Here is a 17575-nt window from a genome sequence, read left to right as displayed (position 1 = left end):
GAGCTAGCGGGTAGCTGATGTGTAACTGGTGAATGACGAGCTAGCGGGTAACTGATGTGTAACTGGTGAATGACGAGCTAGCGGGTAACTGATGTGTAACTGGTGAATGACGAGCTAGCGGGTAGCTGATGTGTAACTGGTGAATGACGAGCTAGCGGGTAGCTGATGTGTAACTGGTGAATGACGAGCTAGCGGGTAGCTGATGTGTAACTGGTGAATGACGAGCTAGCGGGTAGCTGATGTGTAACTGGTGAATGACGAGCTAGCGGGTAGCTGATGTGTAACTGGTGAATGACGAGCTAGCGGGTAACTAGTCAAGGTGGAAGGCTCACCGCCTGAGAGGCCATCATCTCGTTGATGCTCTGGTCGTACTGCTCGGCCAGGATGGCCAGCTTGCGAGTCTGCTCCTCCTTCAGGGCCTTCAGCACCGCCTTGTGCTCACTCTTGGGGGTCACCTCTATCTGGTGGTGCCTCAGTGCCTTGTACTGCTTGGTCTGCACCTTGCACGTGTCCTGAAACTGCTTCTTTATCTGCAGCTCCATGGCCTGGAGTGGATGGGGGGTTAGCTTAGCGTTAGCTACCTTGGCTCTTGGGTGTTAGCCTAGCCTAGCTATCCAAATGAACAAGTCAGGTGGTGTGTTTCCCCTCTCACCTTAAACGACTCGACATTAGCTCCCCAATGTTAGCCTTGCCCAACCTAGCTCTCAGCTAGCTAGCATCGCGCTTTAAACTCTCCCATTAGCTCCCCACTGTTAGCCTAGCCCGAACTGGCTCTCAGGCTAGCTCGCTAGTGCATGCAGCCTGGCCTCCTCACCTTGAGGTTCTTGGGCTGCTGCCGTAGCTCCAGCACGTGCTTGCGGTGCAGCTCGCGCTCGCGGCGGTTGTTGTACTCGATCTGGTTGTCCAGCTCCGTCTGGTGCTGCAGCCGGATCAGGTCCATCCGCAGCTTCTGCAGGGTCTTCAGCTGACGGCGCTCCAGCTCCTGGCTGGACTCGTCGTGGCGGATCAGCATGGCGTGCTCCATCTCCTTCTGGCTCTTCTTCTTGTTCAACTCCTGAACGGGGGACAGAGGGAGGGAGGACAGGGAGGTGGGGAGAGAGAGGGAAGGAGGTAGGACGGGAGGGTGGAAGGAAAAGGGACGGAGGGAAGGTGACAGGGAGGTAAGGAGGCCAGTGGGGATAAGGGGGGAGAACAAGAGATAAATCAGCAACAACCACAATGGGATCGAACGATGTCTCTCCTAGCTCACACCTCCATGCTTAAAAGCAACAGTGGTATTAACACCAGAAACTAAGGATAAAGGTCAGGCTAAAGCTCCCAGAGGCCAAACAGGCTTTCTCCGCGGCCAACGCCGCTGTGTTAGCATACTTCAACCAGGTCTGATACACCAAAGGCGGATTAGAAAGTAAACAAGGCAACAATGCATTAATCCCTAATCTGTTCAGGCCCAAGCGGAGACCACTTCTTTCAGCACTTTTCAACAATCAACGAAAACACCCCGCCCCAACCCCCTCGTGTCCCATGCGGGCGCCATTCGAAAAAGTCCGTCCACGGCAAGCCTGTTCCTCGCATCCCTCCAATCCCATCTCCTCCTCGTTTCTCTCCCTCCCTCCCTCTCTCTCTGTCTCCCTCCACATCCTCACCTCCCGGATCTGCTCCTGTTCAAACTCCTGCCTCCGGATCATGACCTTGCGCCGGAAGGCGCGGCAGTTCCTGTCGTAGAAGACCCTCTGCTGGCCCAGGAGGGTGGCTTCCTCCTCGGCCTGGGAGTGCTGCAGGTTCTCCTTGTGCTTGGACAGACGCTCCTGCTTCTCCTTCTTAGGGGTGCTGTGGTCCTCGTTCATCTCCTGGGCGGGTCGGGGGAGAGGAGGGTCGGGGGGAGAGGAGGATGGAGGGGGAGCAAAGCACAGGAGAGAGGAGGGGAGGAAAGGAGATCAGAAGAGAGGAAAGGAAGGAGGGAGAAAGAGGACACTTGTGATGGGAGGTGAGAGGGAGGGTGAGAGGTGTGGAGTTGACCCGAGACCCTAGGACCCAGGAGTGTTATAAGGTCCGAACCCTGAGGTCCAGTTCGCAGCTTGGACCTGGATATCCGTCTAATTGCTGCATTTTAAATGGTCATACAAGACTCAAACAGAAACCAACTATGTAACCCAGGAATGTCAAAACAACCATGTTATCTTCCAGATTCAGTTATGTCACCGATATAAAGTAGCCGGATACAAAGAGGTAGAAACTGAGTGCAGCTGAGCGCCTGTTTTTAGCTCACTCAGTTTCCTCAGGCTATTGCAACTGACATGATTCAGCAGAAACCTTGAAATACGCTCCCTTGCACCACAAAATGGCTGCTTAACGGGGGTAGCATTTAGGTGACCTTACGCTAAGCATCCCCTTCTCTCTTTCATGTGAGTTTAAGTGCCTGAGGGGACTGGAGCTAAAGCTGCTAATGTTCTTAACCAACAGGATGTGATCCCGGGTCGTGGTAGGTATTAGACCGAAGTCGTTGGTGGGCTGTGGTATCACCCTGCGCCAGCTTCTTTTCCACAGCGCTGACCTAGTTCCACTCCTTATCTCCGCAACCCGCGGTTGACGCGTCTCTGCTGCCGTCAAATACAGCGTGGAGGTGGGAGGCGCACTAATGAAGGCCTATTGTGTGCGTGAGTGCGTGCCGATGTGTGTGGGTGTGTGTGTGTGTGATTATGCGAGGGCACTGGGTAGGTGGGGGGTGACTCACGCGTGTGTTTGTGCGTGCGTTCGTTCGTTTGTGTGCGTGCGTGGGAGGGTTGATGCAACAGTAAATTACAACGTGTACACTACAGCATGCGTCATGCTACTCCAGAGACGGGGGAGGTGTGTGTCTGTATGTGTGTGTGTGTCTGTCTGTATGTGTGTGTGTGTGTGTGGAGGGACAGACCTCCTTTATCTTCTCCTTGCAGAGTTTATACTGCTTCTTCTGGTTGTCTAAGAAGGTGGTGAGCTCCTTCTTCTGCTGCCCTACGATCTGCTGCTGGAACTTCTTCTCATCCGTGCTGGCTGTCTTCATCTGGGGGAAGACAGGGAGGGAAGGACAAGAACAAGTCCTGTTTTTTTTTTGGTCTTTCCTTCTTCGTGTGAACACATTGCCTGTTACATCGTGACATTCCACGTCGCGAAAACTCCGCTTGACGGGAACCAGCCAGCGTGAGCAAGGCTAGCGCCCGCGACGCGCTCGCACGCACCTCCTTGTCCATGTGCGCCGCGTGCCTCTTGGCCAGCTTCTCCAGCTCGATGTAGGCGTTGTTGGCCTGCGTCTCCACCTCCTTGTGCAGCTTCAGCCGGTGCTCGTCCATCTCTGCCTTCAGCTTGTTCTCCAGGGCGATCAGCTGCTTCTGGTGCTGCCGCCGCATGCGCTTGTAGCCCGACATCTGCTCCCGCAGCTCGTTCTCCTGCTCATGCTCCTGGATCTGCTTGGTCACCTGGCCGGGGGGAGGGGGGAGGGCAGAGGGGACAGGTCATCGAGGGGTGAGGTAGAGGGGAGAGGGGATGGAGGTCACCGAGGGGGTGAAAGGTCGAGGTGGTCCGGTCACCGAGGGGGTGGAAGGTCTAGGTGGTCCGGTCACCGAGGGGGTGGAAGGTCAAGGAAGAGGGTGGGGTCACAGAGGGGGAACAGGAGAAAGGTTAAGGGCGGAGCACGGAGTCACTGAGGGGGACAGGTGGAAGGTCAAGATGGCAAGGTTGGGTGACTGAGGTGAAGGGTGAGAGGGTCAAAAGAGAAACTTGGGGATCTACGAGGTTAAAGATCAAGAGGTCAAGTTTGAGAGGTCAGAGTTGATGGGGTGGAAAGTGGTCGCACAGTAGCTCTTGCTGTGATGTCTCACTTACATTCCAATAGCCAACACAGAACCAAACCGTTAGTCAAGAGAAGGAACACGCTTCTTAAACAGGACCAGCGCAAAGGCAAGGCAAATATCATCCACAGAACATCATGCGCCAACACGGTTGATCCACTGCTGCGAGATTCCAGGTTCATCAGCCTGCCACTACCCCCACCCAGGGCTGCCGTTCACACCGGCCCAGTGGCATCACAACAAACTCCCCTTTCATCTCCTCAGACAGTTCCTCTCTCACACCAGCCACCCATCAACAGGTCCCTCACAGAGCCTGAAATACAGCCACAGCACTTCACAGCAAAGCTGAGAGGATAAGACCTAAAGCCTTCTCAACGCCATCAAAAACCCTTCACCACCCTAACTAACCTTACTCTGCACGCATTCTCACACACACACACCCATACTCACACAAACGCACACATCCTCACGCACGCTCTCGCTCGCACACAGACCTGACAGAAGGGACTCTCCGCGTCGGTGTAGCAGGAGTCCGTCATCTTCTCGTAGGGTCCTGAGCTCCTCAGGCCAAACATGACGGCTCCGACGTTGACCAGGTGTCCCAGCATCCAGGAGCCTTGTGGGGCATTCCACGCCACGCTACCGCTGCCGAGACCCCCTCACACACACACACACTCACACTCACTCCCCGTACACACTCTGGCTCGCTCTTTTACGCACTCTGTGTGTCCCAACCTCACGCTCCCTTGTATTCCTCAGCCCCTACCTCACACACTCTCTGTGTGTGTCCCAACCTCACGCTCCCTCGCTCCCTCTCAATCCCTACCTCACACACACTCTCTCTCTCTCTCCCTCTCTCGCTCTGTCCCAACCTCACACTCCCTCGCTCCCTCTCAATCCCTACCTCACACACACACTCTCTCTCTCTCTCTCCCTCTCTCTGTACCAACCTCACACTCCCTCGCTCCCTCTCAATCCCTACCTCACACACTCTCTCTCTCTCTCTCTCTGTCCCAACCTCAAACTCCCTCGCTCCCTCTACGGCCCTACTTCACACTCTCCCTCTCTCTTTCCCAACCTCACACTCACTTGCTCCCTTCTCAGTCCCTACCTCCCACGTTCTCTTCCCAGCAGTGGAGAGTGAAGGCTGGCTGTATAGGAGCACCCCCCCTGGTCAGGGTGCCAAAGAGGGGAGGGCCACCGCAGTGGGAGGGGGGGGGGGCGAGGCTGGGTGGAGGCTTGGGGGGCAGGGCCTGGGTCAGGGGGGCAGGGTTTGGGCCTGCAGGGGGCAGGGCTGGTGTGTGTGTGTGTGTGGGGGGGGGGGGGCAGTAAGCCACATGGGGCCAGTAAGCCAGCCCCCCTGATAGTGTCTCTCTGTGCTGTGGGGCTGCGGTGGCCAAGGGGAGCACAGAGACACTCTTATCAGGGGGGCTGGCTTACTGGCTCGGCAGCAGAGCAGGTGGGCTCATGAATACCTCATTGAGATATGAGGAGAGAAAGAGGTATGGAAGTAGGGGAGATGGGCACAGAACGAGAGAGGGAGAGAGAGAGGGAGAGAGGGAGAGAGAGAGAGGGAGAGAGGGAGAGAGAGAGAGGGGGAGAGACAGCATCCTAATCCACTCTGAATCAATACCCCTACTGTGTGATCGGTACCAACCCTGGTCACGTGCGTTCGGCCCCACAGCCACCAGGCTCCGAGAGGGGCAGGAGGGAGGGATCGGTGTCAGGGGAAGGCTGGAACACTTCCAGGTCAAAAGGTGGCAATTGGGGTACTTTTGCGACGACGACAGACGGCAGAGAGCGGAGCCCCTGGGGGGCCGAGTGTGTGAAGGTGAACACACTCCTGTGGGTTTTTTGGGGGAGTTTTTCCTTGTCTTCCTTGAGGGTTTAGGTTGGTTGAGGGGCAGTTCTATGGGCATATGTGAAGCCCTCTGTGACATGCTTGCGTGTAAAAAGGGCTATACAAATAAATTTGATTTGATTTGATTTGGTGAACCAGCTCGGCCCGAGTGTGTGAAGGTGAACACACTCCTGTGGTGAACCGGCTCGGCCCGAATGTGTGAAGCGCCGTCCTTTCCCCTCAGCCCGACTGACATCACAGAATGTCGGGAAAGATCCAGTGTGATGGGGTCCAGCCCCCTCTCTCTCCCCTCTCCTCTCTCCTCTTCTCTCCTCTCTCTCCTCTCTCTCCTCTCTCTCCTCTCTTCCACATGGAGCCTCGCTGCCGTTCTCGCTCTCTCTTTGTTTCGATTTTCATTTGTTGTGTCCGTCTAATCTGATCTGAGCTTTTGCTGTATTGTGAGTAAGTAGGATCCAACATGTCTGTTGTGGTGTATCTCGTGGCTAGCTGGCAGTTTTGACTGCCCGGTAAAGATATTTCCAAGTCCAAGTCTTTCTCTCTCTCTCTCTCTCTCTCTCTCTCTCTCTCTCTCTCTCTCTCTCTCTCTCTCTCTCTCTCTCTCTCCTTGACCACGAAGGCTTCCTTCACAGGGAAAAAGAAAAGCACGCAGCTCTTTAGTCATCCAGCTCTCTCTTTGTCTCTGCACATTTTTTTCACACAGTTTTTTCTTACACGCCAGTTACTGTCTGCAGGTCTGAATGTCCACTGGCTCCTTTCCTCTCTCTTTTTTCATCGGTCTCTCCTCTCTCTTTTACTCCCCCCCCCCTCTATTTCTCTCCCTAGCTCCATGTCTCTCTCTCTCTCTCTCTCTCTCCCCCCATCTCTCTCAGGGAGGCACGGAGGTGTGAGGCAGATGATGTCATCCCCTCACCAAGAGCAACACAGCTTAGCAGGCTAGTGCTGAGTGTCTGAAACAGGCGGTCAGACAGACAGACACAGACGGACGGACAAACAGGCAGGCAGACAGGCTCGACAATCTCCTCCACTGATCTCTGAGGCACAGAACCTCCCCCCCCCCCCCCCCCCCCCCACACACACACACACACACACACACGGAGACATCAGCTGGACCAAGTGCTTTAAGAAAGTCATTCGTAAGCTGAATTCGGGACTATAATTAGGCTTTCCCCTCTGGGTGATCCCAGACACTTGGCCAACTCGCTGTACTGTGGAGAGATTCTGCCTCTGGTCTAGTGGTCTCACAGTCCAGACAAATACAATAACAAGTCACCCGCCAGACAGCGTACTGGCAGCCCGTAACCATGACAACAGACGTGGAGGGAGGAAAGGAGAGATAGAGAGGGACCCTCCCACTCGGCAACGTAGTGAAGAGGTCTCGGGGAGGGAGGAGAGAAGGAGAGGGGGGAGGAGGAGGAGGATGAAGAGGCCAGGAGGAGGATTATAGTACAAAGATCCGGAGGAGACCAGAGACCAGGAGCGAAAGAAAAGAAAGGATCAACAAAAGGAGGGAAAAAGAGGGGAGTGCAAGATGGAGACAGAAAATGTGAGCGAGTGCGTTACCAGTGAGGCGGACTTGATGGTGGCGAAACGTCCCTGGTTTTTGTAGTTGTAGGCCGGGCTGCTCCGGCCGGACGATGCGGACCTCAGCTCTGCACTCTGCTCCCTGTGCAAGCCGTCCTCCCAGTTATACTGCTGCTCCTGGCACGCACACACACACACACACACACTAACATATGAGCGATACATTGCGAGTGTAAATCCTGCAACATTGCTCCATCTACACGGGATGGAAAACAGTGGTAGGTCACTACCCTGCTTTATCCTAACCCTGCACAGGTCCACGAGCCTCGCAGCACAGCACTGTTTTGGAGACTCTTATTGTGAAGGGAGAGCGTGTGTCTCCACCTGGGACAGTGGAGAGGTGACACTCCTGTCAGTGTGACTAGGGCGAGCGAGGAAAGCCCAACTGACAGCTCCCGATAGGAGACTTGGAGTATTCCAACAGAAATATAAGCCGTTCAAGGTCTAAACTTGGTGTGTGTAGGGGGAGGGCTACGAAGAGAAGCATCTTTGTTCTCGTGTGTGTGTGTGTGTCTGTGTGTGTCTGTGTGTGATCAGTAGCAGCATCATTACAGGAATATCAAGCAGTGAGACTTTGGGAGAGTAGGGGTAGTGTGTCTTTGGTTGCCATGGTTTCACCAGTGTGTAAAGGGTTAGCTTTCTTCTTGGCTACATCTTTATCCTGGTGTGTTCGTGTGTGTGTGTGTGTGTGTGTCTATTTGCTTATTGACTGAATGTGTAGCTGTGTAAGACCTGCATGGTTGTAGAACTATGTGGCTAGGTGCGCAAGGGAAAATCGAATCTGATACACTGTGTGTACCTTGTTGGTTTGACAGTGTATATGTTTCAGTGTTCCGTTTGTGATGCTTATCTGAACTATTACTATAGATGACTTGGAGGCAGACATGGATCTGTCTGAAAGGAGGGATGATGGAGAGAAACACAGATTGATGAAGAAAAAGAGAGAGGTAGAGGAAGAGAGAGGTAGAGGAAGAGAGGTAGAGAGAGGTACAGGTATAGAGGTAGAGGTAAAGAGAGAGAGACAGAGAGAGAGAGAGAACCAGAGAGAGAGAGGGTTGAGTCCGCTCTGACCGTGGCCACCATCTTGTCGTGGGGAGGGGTCTCCAGGCTGCTGTCGTAGTCGTGGTGCATCATGGTGTCCTCCAGGACTTCCTGGATGCTGTTGACACTGCTGCTCTGGCTTCCCGTGCTCAGGGACGTGCTGGGGACAGAGTGGTTGCTGCCCACGCTGTTCATCTTACAGCTGGCCTGCTCGCTGTCCTGCTGGACACACACACACACACAACCCACATGTGAACACACACAGAGAGGCATACACACACACACACACACACAGTCACCCTGCAGTGGAGCGACCTCCTCCAGGGGGTGCCAGACTCCAGCCTTGCCCAACCTGACCCTCCTTGACCAGCTGGGTCACACTGTTAGATACTACACTCGTGTGTGTGTGTGTGTGTGTGTGTGTGTGTGCTTCATTGAGTCGGAGAGTGTCAGGTGAGATCTTGAAGATGATGTAGAGTATCAGAGGACGGCGAACAAGCTGTGAGGTCACGGCGGAGAGGACTGTGGTAGGTCAGGTCGCTGGACTGAGTTGTCAGGTGTGGTGTCGGATAACTAGAGGCTGGTCAGGTTAACGGACACCAAGGAGGTCAAATGCTGTTGACTGTGGAGCAGGTCGGGCCTCTTTTACCTTACAACTCTGAATCGTAAAAAGAACATAGCAGTTGACTGACTGCCTCCCTCCCTCCCTGCCTCCCTCCCTCCCTCCCTCCCTCCCTCCCTCCCTCCCTCCCTCCCTCCCTCCCTCCCTCCCTCCCTCCAGGCCTGTACTGACCTCCTCCTCCTCCAGGCCTGTACTGACCTCCTCCTCCTCCAGGCCTGTACTGACCTCCTCCTCCTCCAGGCCTGTACTGACCTCCTCCTCCTCCAGGCCTGTACTGACCTCCTCCTCCTCCAGGCCTGTACTGACCTCCTCCTCCTCCAGGCCTGTACTGACCTCCTCCTCCTCCAGGCCTGTACTGACCTCCTCCTCCTCCAGGCCTGTACTGACCTCCTCCTCCTCCAGGCCTGTACTGACCTCCTCCTCCTCCTCCAGGCCTGTACTGACCTCCTCCTCCTCCTCCAGGCCTGTACTGACCTCCTCCTCCTCCTCCAGGCCTGTACTGACCTCCTCCTCCTCCAGGCCTGTACTGACCTCCTCCTCCTCCAGGCCTGTACTGACCTCCTCCTCCTCCAGGCCTGTACTGACCTCCTCCTCCTCCAGGCCTGTACTGACCTCCTCCTCCTCCAGGCCTGTACTGACCTCCTCCTCCTCCAGGCCTGTACTGACCTCCTCCTCCTCCTCCAGGCCTGTACTGACCTCCTCCTCCTCCAGGCCTGTACTGACCTCCTCCTCCTCCTCCAGGCCTGTACTGACCTCCTCCTCCTCCAGGCCTGTACTGACCTCCTCCTCCTCCAGGCCTGTACTGACCTCCTCCTCCTCCTCCAGGCCTGTACTGACCTCCTCCTCCTCCAGGCCTGTACTGACCTCCTCCTCCTCCAGGCCTGTACTGACCTCCTCCTCCTCCAGGCCTGTACTGACCTCCTCCTCCTCCAGGCCTGTACTGACCTCCTCCTCCTCCAGGCCTGTACTGACCTCCTCCTCCTCCAGGCCTGTACTGACCTCCTCCTCCTCCAGGCCTGTACTGACCTCCTCCTCCTCCAGGCCTGTACTGACCTCCTCCTCCTCCAGGCCTGTACTGACCTCCTCCTCCTCCAGGCCTGTACTGACCTCCTCCTCCTCCAGGCCTGTACTGACCTCCTCCTCCTCCAGGCCTGTACTGACCTCCTCCTCCTCCAGGCTCTCCCCCAGGGGGCCGTGGTGTTTCTCCTGGTACAGGATCTTCTTCATCTTGCGGTACTGCAGGTTGTCCAGCTCCCGCACCGCGTCCTTGGTCCTCTGGATGAGCTCCAGCAGCACCCTGGGGGGCCGTTCCCGACGCACAAACTCATGCTGCGGGGGGAACGAGGAACGACAGGGTTATCCTCCCACTTGGGGGGGGGGGGATACAGGGTCGTTGACTGTGTTGAGGAGGCGGGAGAGCAGGTGACATAAGAAGCAGGGGGGGGGGGGGGGGTTGAATCGAGAGAAGATTCCATTATTCATTTGTAGAATGTGTGCTGTAGGATCACGTGTTCGCTGTATGTTGGACCAGAATAACATCTCACTTCCAGAAATCAGCGCCACCCGGATGTTGTACCTGTCTGGGCCACCAGAGGGGGCTGGTGAGTCACTCAGCCTGGATGAGAGCTTAGAGCTGAGCTTCCTGTACGGTTTATATGGAGGACATATGGGACCCCTAGCACGCACGCACGCACACACACACACACACACACACACACACACACAGACGGGTCTACTTGCTAAATGGCTGAGCGTAAATGTGTCACTGAATCCCCCCCCCCCCCCCATCCTCGTATGATTACTCCTATAATCAACACCCCCCCCCCTCTGATGAACACCCCCACCCCCCCCCCCCACCCCCCTCCTCACAGATGCTGTGAAACTACTCTCATCCTCCAGTGACATCATCCTTCCGCTAACAGAGACAAGCAACTGTCGTGCTCCTCTTGCTTCCTGGAACGAGAGAGGAGAGGGAAGTAGAGGAGAGGGAAGTAGAGAGGATAGGAAAAGGAAGTAGAGAGGAGAGGAAAGGGAAGTGGAGAGGAGGATGGAATGGAAAGAACAGCTGACCTGGAGGATGGGAGGAATCTAATCTTGTAGATAATCCCTCCCAAAAGGAAAGCAAAAACCCTGTGGAGTACGAACAGCGGACTCATCTTCAGCGCTCTCTTTCTCTCTCCTTCCCCCCCTCTCTCTGCCCCCCTCCTTTCCCCATTCCCAAAATATCTTCATCTCCTTCCTCATCCGTGCTTTGCAGGTCGAGGAGGGCAGTAGAGCGTAGTAGTAGTCGAGTGTGTAGTGTAGGGTATGGTCTGTAGTCGAGTGTGTAGTGTAGGTTATGGTCTGTAGTCGAGTGTGTAGTGTAGGGTATGGTCTGTAGTCGAGTGTGTAGTGTAGGGTATGGTCTGTAGTCGAGTGTGTAGTGTTGGGTATGGTCTGTAGTCGAGTGTGTAGTGTAGGGTATGGTCTGTAGTCGAGTGTGTAGTGTATGGTCTGTAGTCGAGTGTGTAGTGTATGGTCTGTAGTCGAGTGTGTACCCTGCTCAACTCCTCTCTCCAGACTTCATTGAGCTCCCCTCTGCCCCAGCCCCCTTCACCTTCCCTGGGTAGGTAGGACCCTGCTCCCCCTCTGCCCCAGCCCCCTTCACCTTCCCTGGGTAGGTATGACCCTGCTCCCCCTCTGCCCCAGCCCCCTTCACCTTCCCTGGGTAGGTAGGACCCTGCTCCCCCTCTGCCCCAGCCCCCTTCACCTTCCCTGGGTAGGTAGGACCCTGCTCCCCCTCTGCCCCAGCCCCCTTCACCTTCCCTGGGTAGGTAGGACCCTGCTCCCCCTCTGCCCCAGCCCCCTTCACCTTCCCTGGGTAGGTAGGACCCTGCTCCCCCTCTGCCCCAGCCCCCTTCACCTTCCCTGGGTAGGTAGGACCCTGCTCCCCCTCTGACCCAGCCCCCTTCACCTTCCCTGGGTAGGTAGGACCCTGCTCACCCTCTGCCCCAGCCCCCTTCCCTGGGTAGGTAGGACCCTGCTCCCCCTCTGCCCCAGCCCCCTTCACCTTCCCTGGGTAGGTAGGACCCTGCTCCCCCCTGAGCTCTGAAGAGAGCGTGACAATCAAGAACATTAAACTCTTAGTATGCAATAGGATTACCTGTCAGACAAACAAACAAAAAGATCAACTGCTCAATTACACGGACGCACAATGAACACAGGCTGCTTAGCACAACCAGGCTACAGGCTCAGCCTGGCCAGGTATCCTGGAGGACTGGTGAGGGTGTGTGTGTGTGTGTGTGTGTACGTCTGTGGGGAGGATTAGGGCGGGTGGTTGTGGGTAAATAGGGCATTTCGTTTTGTCAATGGGACTTGGTTGCAGGGTAAATGTGTGCGTGGACACAAATGTGTCCTACATGTACTGCCCGCGTGCACACACACACACACACACACACAACATGCGCGCGCACACAACACACACAGACGCACAGGGGTTAAGTGGTGGAATAGAAGAGAGGCAGCTTGAAGGACCGAACAACAGCAGAGCAGAAGTGAGAGGGAGGAGTGACTCATCGTCGGACTCGAGAGCACACACAGGAAGTGATGTCGCGGCTCGCTGCGAGGGAGATGAGAGGAAGTGAACTCACTCGCAGCAGCTCCCCCGACGCCGGCCGATCCTGAGGAATCTTGAGTAGGCAGTAGTCCACAAAGCTCCGGAAGGGGTCTGACCTGGAGGGTGGGGGGGAGGACAGAGGGGTTGGGAGAGACGGAGGGAGTGGGAAAGGGGGTGGCGACCAGAGTGGGAAGTAGAAAGAGAGGGAGGGCAAAAGGTGAAGGGAGAGACAAGGAGGGAGAAAGAGGAGGGGACGGAGGGTGAGGGGAGGGGAGAGAGGAGGTAGAAAGAGGAGGGGATGGAGGGTGAGAGGGGAGAGAGGAGGTAGAAAGAGGAGGGGATGGAGGGTGAGAGGGGAAAAAGGAGGTAGAAAGAGGAGGGGATGGAGGGTGAGAGGGGAGACAAGAGGTAGAAAGAGGAGGGGATGGAGGGTGAGAGGGGAGACAAGAGGTAGAAAGAGGAGGGGATGGAGGGTGAGAGGGGAGACAGGAGGTAGAAAGAGGAGGGGATGGAGGGTGAGAGGGGAGAGAGGAGGTAGAAAGAGGAGGGGATGGAGGTGAGAGAGGAGGGTGCAAGGGGAGACGACAGGAGGAAAGAGAGGAAGAGACGGACGATGTTTGAAATTGAAATCAGGCTGATGACATCACACAAGGTTTCACTCATGCGCATTGTGCCCGACCAATGAGAGCACTCCTCTCCGCCAACACTGCTCTGGAATGCGCCGGGATCACACATGATGCACTGGCTTCCCCGGCCCCAGATTAAGCCTAATCCTAAAGCCATCTTCAATGGAGAGTGGGATTAAGGATAGTCCAGGACTTGGTGAAGGTATAATCTGTGTCTGGGACACCTTCCTCCTGAAAGGCAACTGGACTATGAACCACCTAAAGCCTCTACTGTACTTCACGAGGGAGAAACCCTCCAGGATTATCTGCAGGCCTGTTTCCCTGCTCGCTGTCGGGGCAGAATGAAACCAGTTCAATCCAGTATAATCTCCTTGGCACACTGTCCAATGGACCGCGTGTCGCTCTACATGTAAATACAGGTCTGTGTGGAGTCATATGTCATTACCGAACTAAATATAAAAGCTGCGGATTCATGCCCTGCAGTCTTGGCGTCTCCGGTCCAGACGATGAGAACATGCTGATGTGGACGGAGAACGTTCCCCCCTCTCCGGGGTAACGGCCTGCTTTAGCGGCGGGGCTGCAGACGTGCAAGCTTGAGAACCGAGCCGCCCGTTTCCTGGCTGCACCGACGAGATCCTCGCACAGCTCGTTTGGCTTTGGTACGTGCTCGGTCACGGGGTGTTATCTGGGTCAAACAGTGGGACTGGCTTTTCGGTGTTCATGTGCAACTTTCCCCCCCTCCCCCTACCCCTCCCTCCCCCCCCCCCCTCTCTAGCAATGGTTTTGTTGAAGAGCACTCTTCAAGACTGTTCTGGTAGCTTTCCGATGTTCAAATCGTGCTGGAAACTCTTCTCAGGGCCACGAACGTTCATCTGCTGGAGCGTGTCTGAACTGGGTTCAAACCGCTCCACCTGATCCGTACTAAACAGTGAACCGGAGCTGTGATGCTACACTCGGCAAGATTCCTGATAGGGGACACGCAGGTGTCCTGGTCAGCGTTTCACTGGGAGGTGCTTCATGCTTCTGGAAGTCGACGTGTCACGTGATCACAGGGTCTACGGGCCACGGCTCTCCATTTCCTCCCCTCTCCTCTCCTCCCCTCCCTCTTTCACAGTCACCTACATCAGCAGGGCACCCATCGGTGGTGACAGGATGTCAGGGTTTTTCAGGAGGCATGTCCCTGGAGGGGAGGTCAGGGGTCACCTAGCTCCACAGGAGGACACACACACACACACACACACACACTCACCACTCGTTGGACTGCAGCGTGGGGGAATCGTTCTGGGCGATGTGATATAAGGCACTCATGGCGTTCATGTTGAAAAGTGGCGGCTTGCGCTCCGCTGGGCACGGAAGGAGGGATGAGAGGAAAGAGAGAAACAGCGAGAAGGGGTCATTTAGTACAGCTTGCTTACAGAGTACAGAGTTTTCTAGACAGTGACTAAGTGTAGTCCTTTACACTGGCATGTTTGCTACTGTAAGCCTGAACTGTAGCCGTTAACAGGTTTGTTACTGTACGACTAAGATGTCTGTCTGAATGTTACCATAGAAACACCACTCACCTAGTTCAATGCATGTTATTCCCAGGGACCAAATGTCCACTTTGCCCTCATATTGACCCTCGTCCATGGCTAAGATAACTTCCGGGGCCATCCTGGGTTCACACACGCACACACACACACATTAAAAAACCAACACCAATTTAAGCATGAGAGTTTCATGGAAATTCCTCGTCTGTAGCTTAGCCTCTGGCGTTCTGTAAGACTGATTGGTATGTGCGGATAGCTGCTCCGTCTGTTGCTAACGTGTTGCAGGAGTGAGAATGCCGTGTTACGTTTGAACATGATCACTGGAGCACAAGGCAGCCTACTGTCAGCCTCTCACAGCAGCCAACTGGGTTCCGCAACCCAACCCGTAACCTTGTTCCTTTGGGTTTCACAGTTGCTGAGAGCAAAGGACCAGTTCCTTTATTACATTTAGGTTAAGAGACACCATGATGGTCCCTCTAATCTGTAGCTAGAAATTGAGCCGTTTGCTCGGTTTATCAGCTTTATGCTAGTTTTTGATACTATGCTGACTGGTGTTAGCATTAGCCCGTCTCTAGCTAGCTGCAGCATGATACTTGAAGTCCTATACTGACTAGTGTTAGCATTAGCTTGTTTGTGGTGGCGTGTACTGACCAATAAGGTGTTCCCACAAAGGAGTTGGCAGGAGAGGCTATGGAGGCGGAGCCAAAGTCTGCCAGTTTGACCTGGCCTGGTTCAGTCAGCAGAATGTTCCCAGCCTTCACATCTCTGAGGAGGGGCGACAACAAGGACACTGTGAAGGCAGCATGGAAGACGCACTTCGGAGGCGTCTCAATAGTGTCAAGTGGCATCCTTTTACTGATGTTCTCGCTCATTAGGTAACGTAACTGTCATGAGACTACATCCTTGTTGACAATGCTGTGTTGGGGCAGGTGGAGGAAGGTGTTTTAAAGTGTTGAGATGCCCCCCAGCTTTGAATCTTATCTGTAGGCATGCCATGGTTGGAAGATAAAGCATGGTGGACACAGATTGCATTCATTACCCCCCAAAACTCCTTACAAACGATGGCCCTGACTGGCTAGACATACAGTACAGTACAACAGGAGACTCATCCATTAACACAAGTTTATTTTATTTTTTTTAACATGTTCCTGGTACCCTCCAGGAACAGGGTTGGTACACTGGTGATTCAGCCACCTCATCCAAGATAAATACTTGAGTAGCATGTCAACAATACTTTGCCCTTTCATACACTAACGCACATTTACAATTCATATCTCTAAAACTAAACGTTTTATAACTTCTGGAAAGTTTGAACGCACATTGACGCTGGCATATATGACCACAACACAGAGGTAATCTGTTAATGGCTTGATGATTACACACAGGAGGCGGGAACGTGACTGATAAATATAACTTCCTACCCAGAAACACAATAAAAGGAGCCTCACCTGTGAATCATATTATGGGAATGTAGGTACGCCAGTCCTAGCAAGGCACCATGGGTAATGGCAGCAATTTCAACCTCTTGGAGAGGCTTCTTATGAACTGAGGAAAGATAGAGATAAAGAAAGAGATAAAGAAAGAGATAAAGAAAGAGAGACAGAGAGGAAAAAGGGTTGAGGGGGTGTACAATGACAAAACATACCGGTAGTGTTATCTAAAGTCACAGAGTACGACGTGTCTATAAATAGCAGCGATATGACATACATACTCAAAACGCACATCGGGTAAATGTGTAAATGGCTCCTACATAAGAGCTCTAAAACAACAGTCCCTGTAGAGGGTAACTATGAATCGAAGCTTAGCCAGGATCAAAGTTCAAAGTAGAACCATGGCGGGAAAAAAAATAAAAAAAATAAACTGGAATAGTTTAGAGAGCTCCACAACTGTTATGGCTGGGTTTAACGTTGCCATGACAGTCGTGGGACACAAACATAGGTGGGGCTATGAATACCACATCGGGCAGAGGTGATGAATGTTTGAGGATGGCAAACCTCCACTGTTGGACTGTAGGATGGTGTGTGTAAGTCTGTGTGTGCGTGCGTGCGCTTACCCTCCAACAGGTCAGACGCAGAGCCTAGGCAGTACTCCATCACCAGCTGAAACAAACACAGATGTCACCGACAGACCTAGCTGGGGGAGGAGAACACGAGAGAGAGAGACAGAGAGACAGAGAGAGAGAGAGAGAGAGAGAGAGAACCCAGGAGATGGAGAAGTCTGGCGGGCTCTCGGAGAGAAGCACCGAGCAAGACACTCTGAAAGACAGCGGAGACGGAGAAGAAACAGAAACAAGAAGGCGGGAAACGGCATGTCATCCCTCCCCCCCCTCACCTCCCTCCATCATCCACCTCACCTCCCTCCCCTCCCCTCCCCTCCCTCCCTCACCCAGGCAGTGTTGTCCTTCAGGTAGCAGCCTTTGTACTCAATGGTGTTGGGGTGACGCAGCTGTTCCAGAAACTTGACCTCTTTAATGATGTCCTGCCACTTCTGCAAAGAGCGAGAGAGCGAGAGAGAGAGAAAGAGAGGGAGGAAGGAGAGGGGAGTGGAGTTGGAGAGAGAGGGTGTATGAGATGAGACACAGAGTTGTGATTCCATCTTAAAGAGGTCTCCAGCGCAGCCACATGGGGCCTGACCTCGTGGCCCAGGTCAAACCCACTCACACGGGAGCTAGGATGCACTGCCAGGGGGGCGGGGGGGGGGATCTAGCTAGCTGGACAGGCAGTGCACTCCGGGCCACCTCTAACCATAACACCTGACCCCCTGACCCCAGGTCAGCGCGGCGTTAAGAGAGGTCAAACGCAAGATGCTCATCATCGTGACACCTCCACGCACAAACGCTTAGGGATGTGGATCCTAAGATTAAGAAGGGGGAACCTAGGTTTCAGTTATGAGAGTT

The 17575-nt window shown here is 54.4% G+C and overlaps 1 protein-coding gene across 6 annotated transcripts in view; it reads right to left on the bottom strand.

Annotated features, from left to right (window-relative positions):
- The window catches only part of taok3a (TAO kinase 3a), a 39612-nt gene that overhangs the window by 3861 nt on the left and 18176 nt on the right, over positions 1–17575 (bottom strand). For 4 of the 6 annotated variants that reach the window (XM_067227635.1, XM_067227634.1, XM_067227633.1 and 1 more), the window contains 15 exons: positions 17065–17166; positions 16733–16778; positions 16128–16224; positions 15331–15444; positions 14713–14804; positions 14400–14493; positions 12559–12640; positions 10091–10258; positions 8338–8529; positions 7246–7383; positions 3216–3452; positions 2912–3040; positions 1644–1847; positions 815–1054; positions 333–545 (listed from right to left, as the gene is read on the bottom strand). In XM_067227635.1, coding sequence (XP_067083736.1) covers positions 333–545; positions 815–1054; positions 1644–1847; positions 2912–3040; positions 3216–3452; positions 7246–7383; positions 8338–8529; positions 10091–10258; positions 12559–12640; positions 14400–14493; positions 14713–14804; positions 15331–15444; positions 16128–16224; positions 16733–16778; positions 17065–17166 — 2148 coding nt within the window. The remainder of the gene's footprint in view (positions 1–332; positions 546–814; positions 1055–1643; positions 1848–2911; positions 3041–3215; positions 3453–7245; positions 7384–8337; positions 8530–10090; positions 10259–12558; positions 12641–14399; positions 14494–14712; positions 14805–15330; positions 15445–16127; positions 16225–16732; positions 16779–17064; positions 17167–17575) is intronic. The other 2 variants (XM_067227638.1, XM_067227637.1) reach the window with 2 other exon arrangements.

Source organism: Osmerus mordax, chromosome 24 (genome assembly GCF_038355195.1).
Source record: "Osmerus mordax isolate fOsmMor3 chromosome 24, fOsmMor3.pri, whole genome shotgun sequence".
In the NCBI taxonomy this organism is placed as follows: Eukaryota; Metazoa; Chordata; class Actinopteri; order Osmeriformes; family Osmeridae; genus Osmerus; species Osmerus mordax.
The sequence above is the reverse complement of the archived record's forward strand: the minus strand, read 5'-3'. Positions and strand labels throughout refer to the sequence as shown.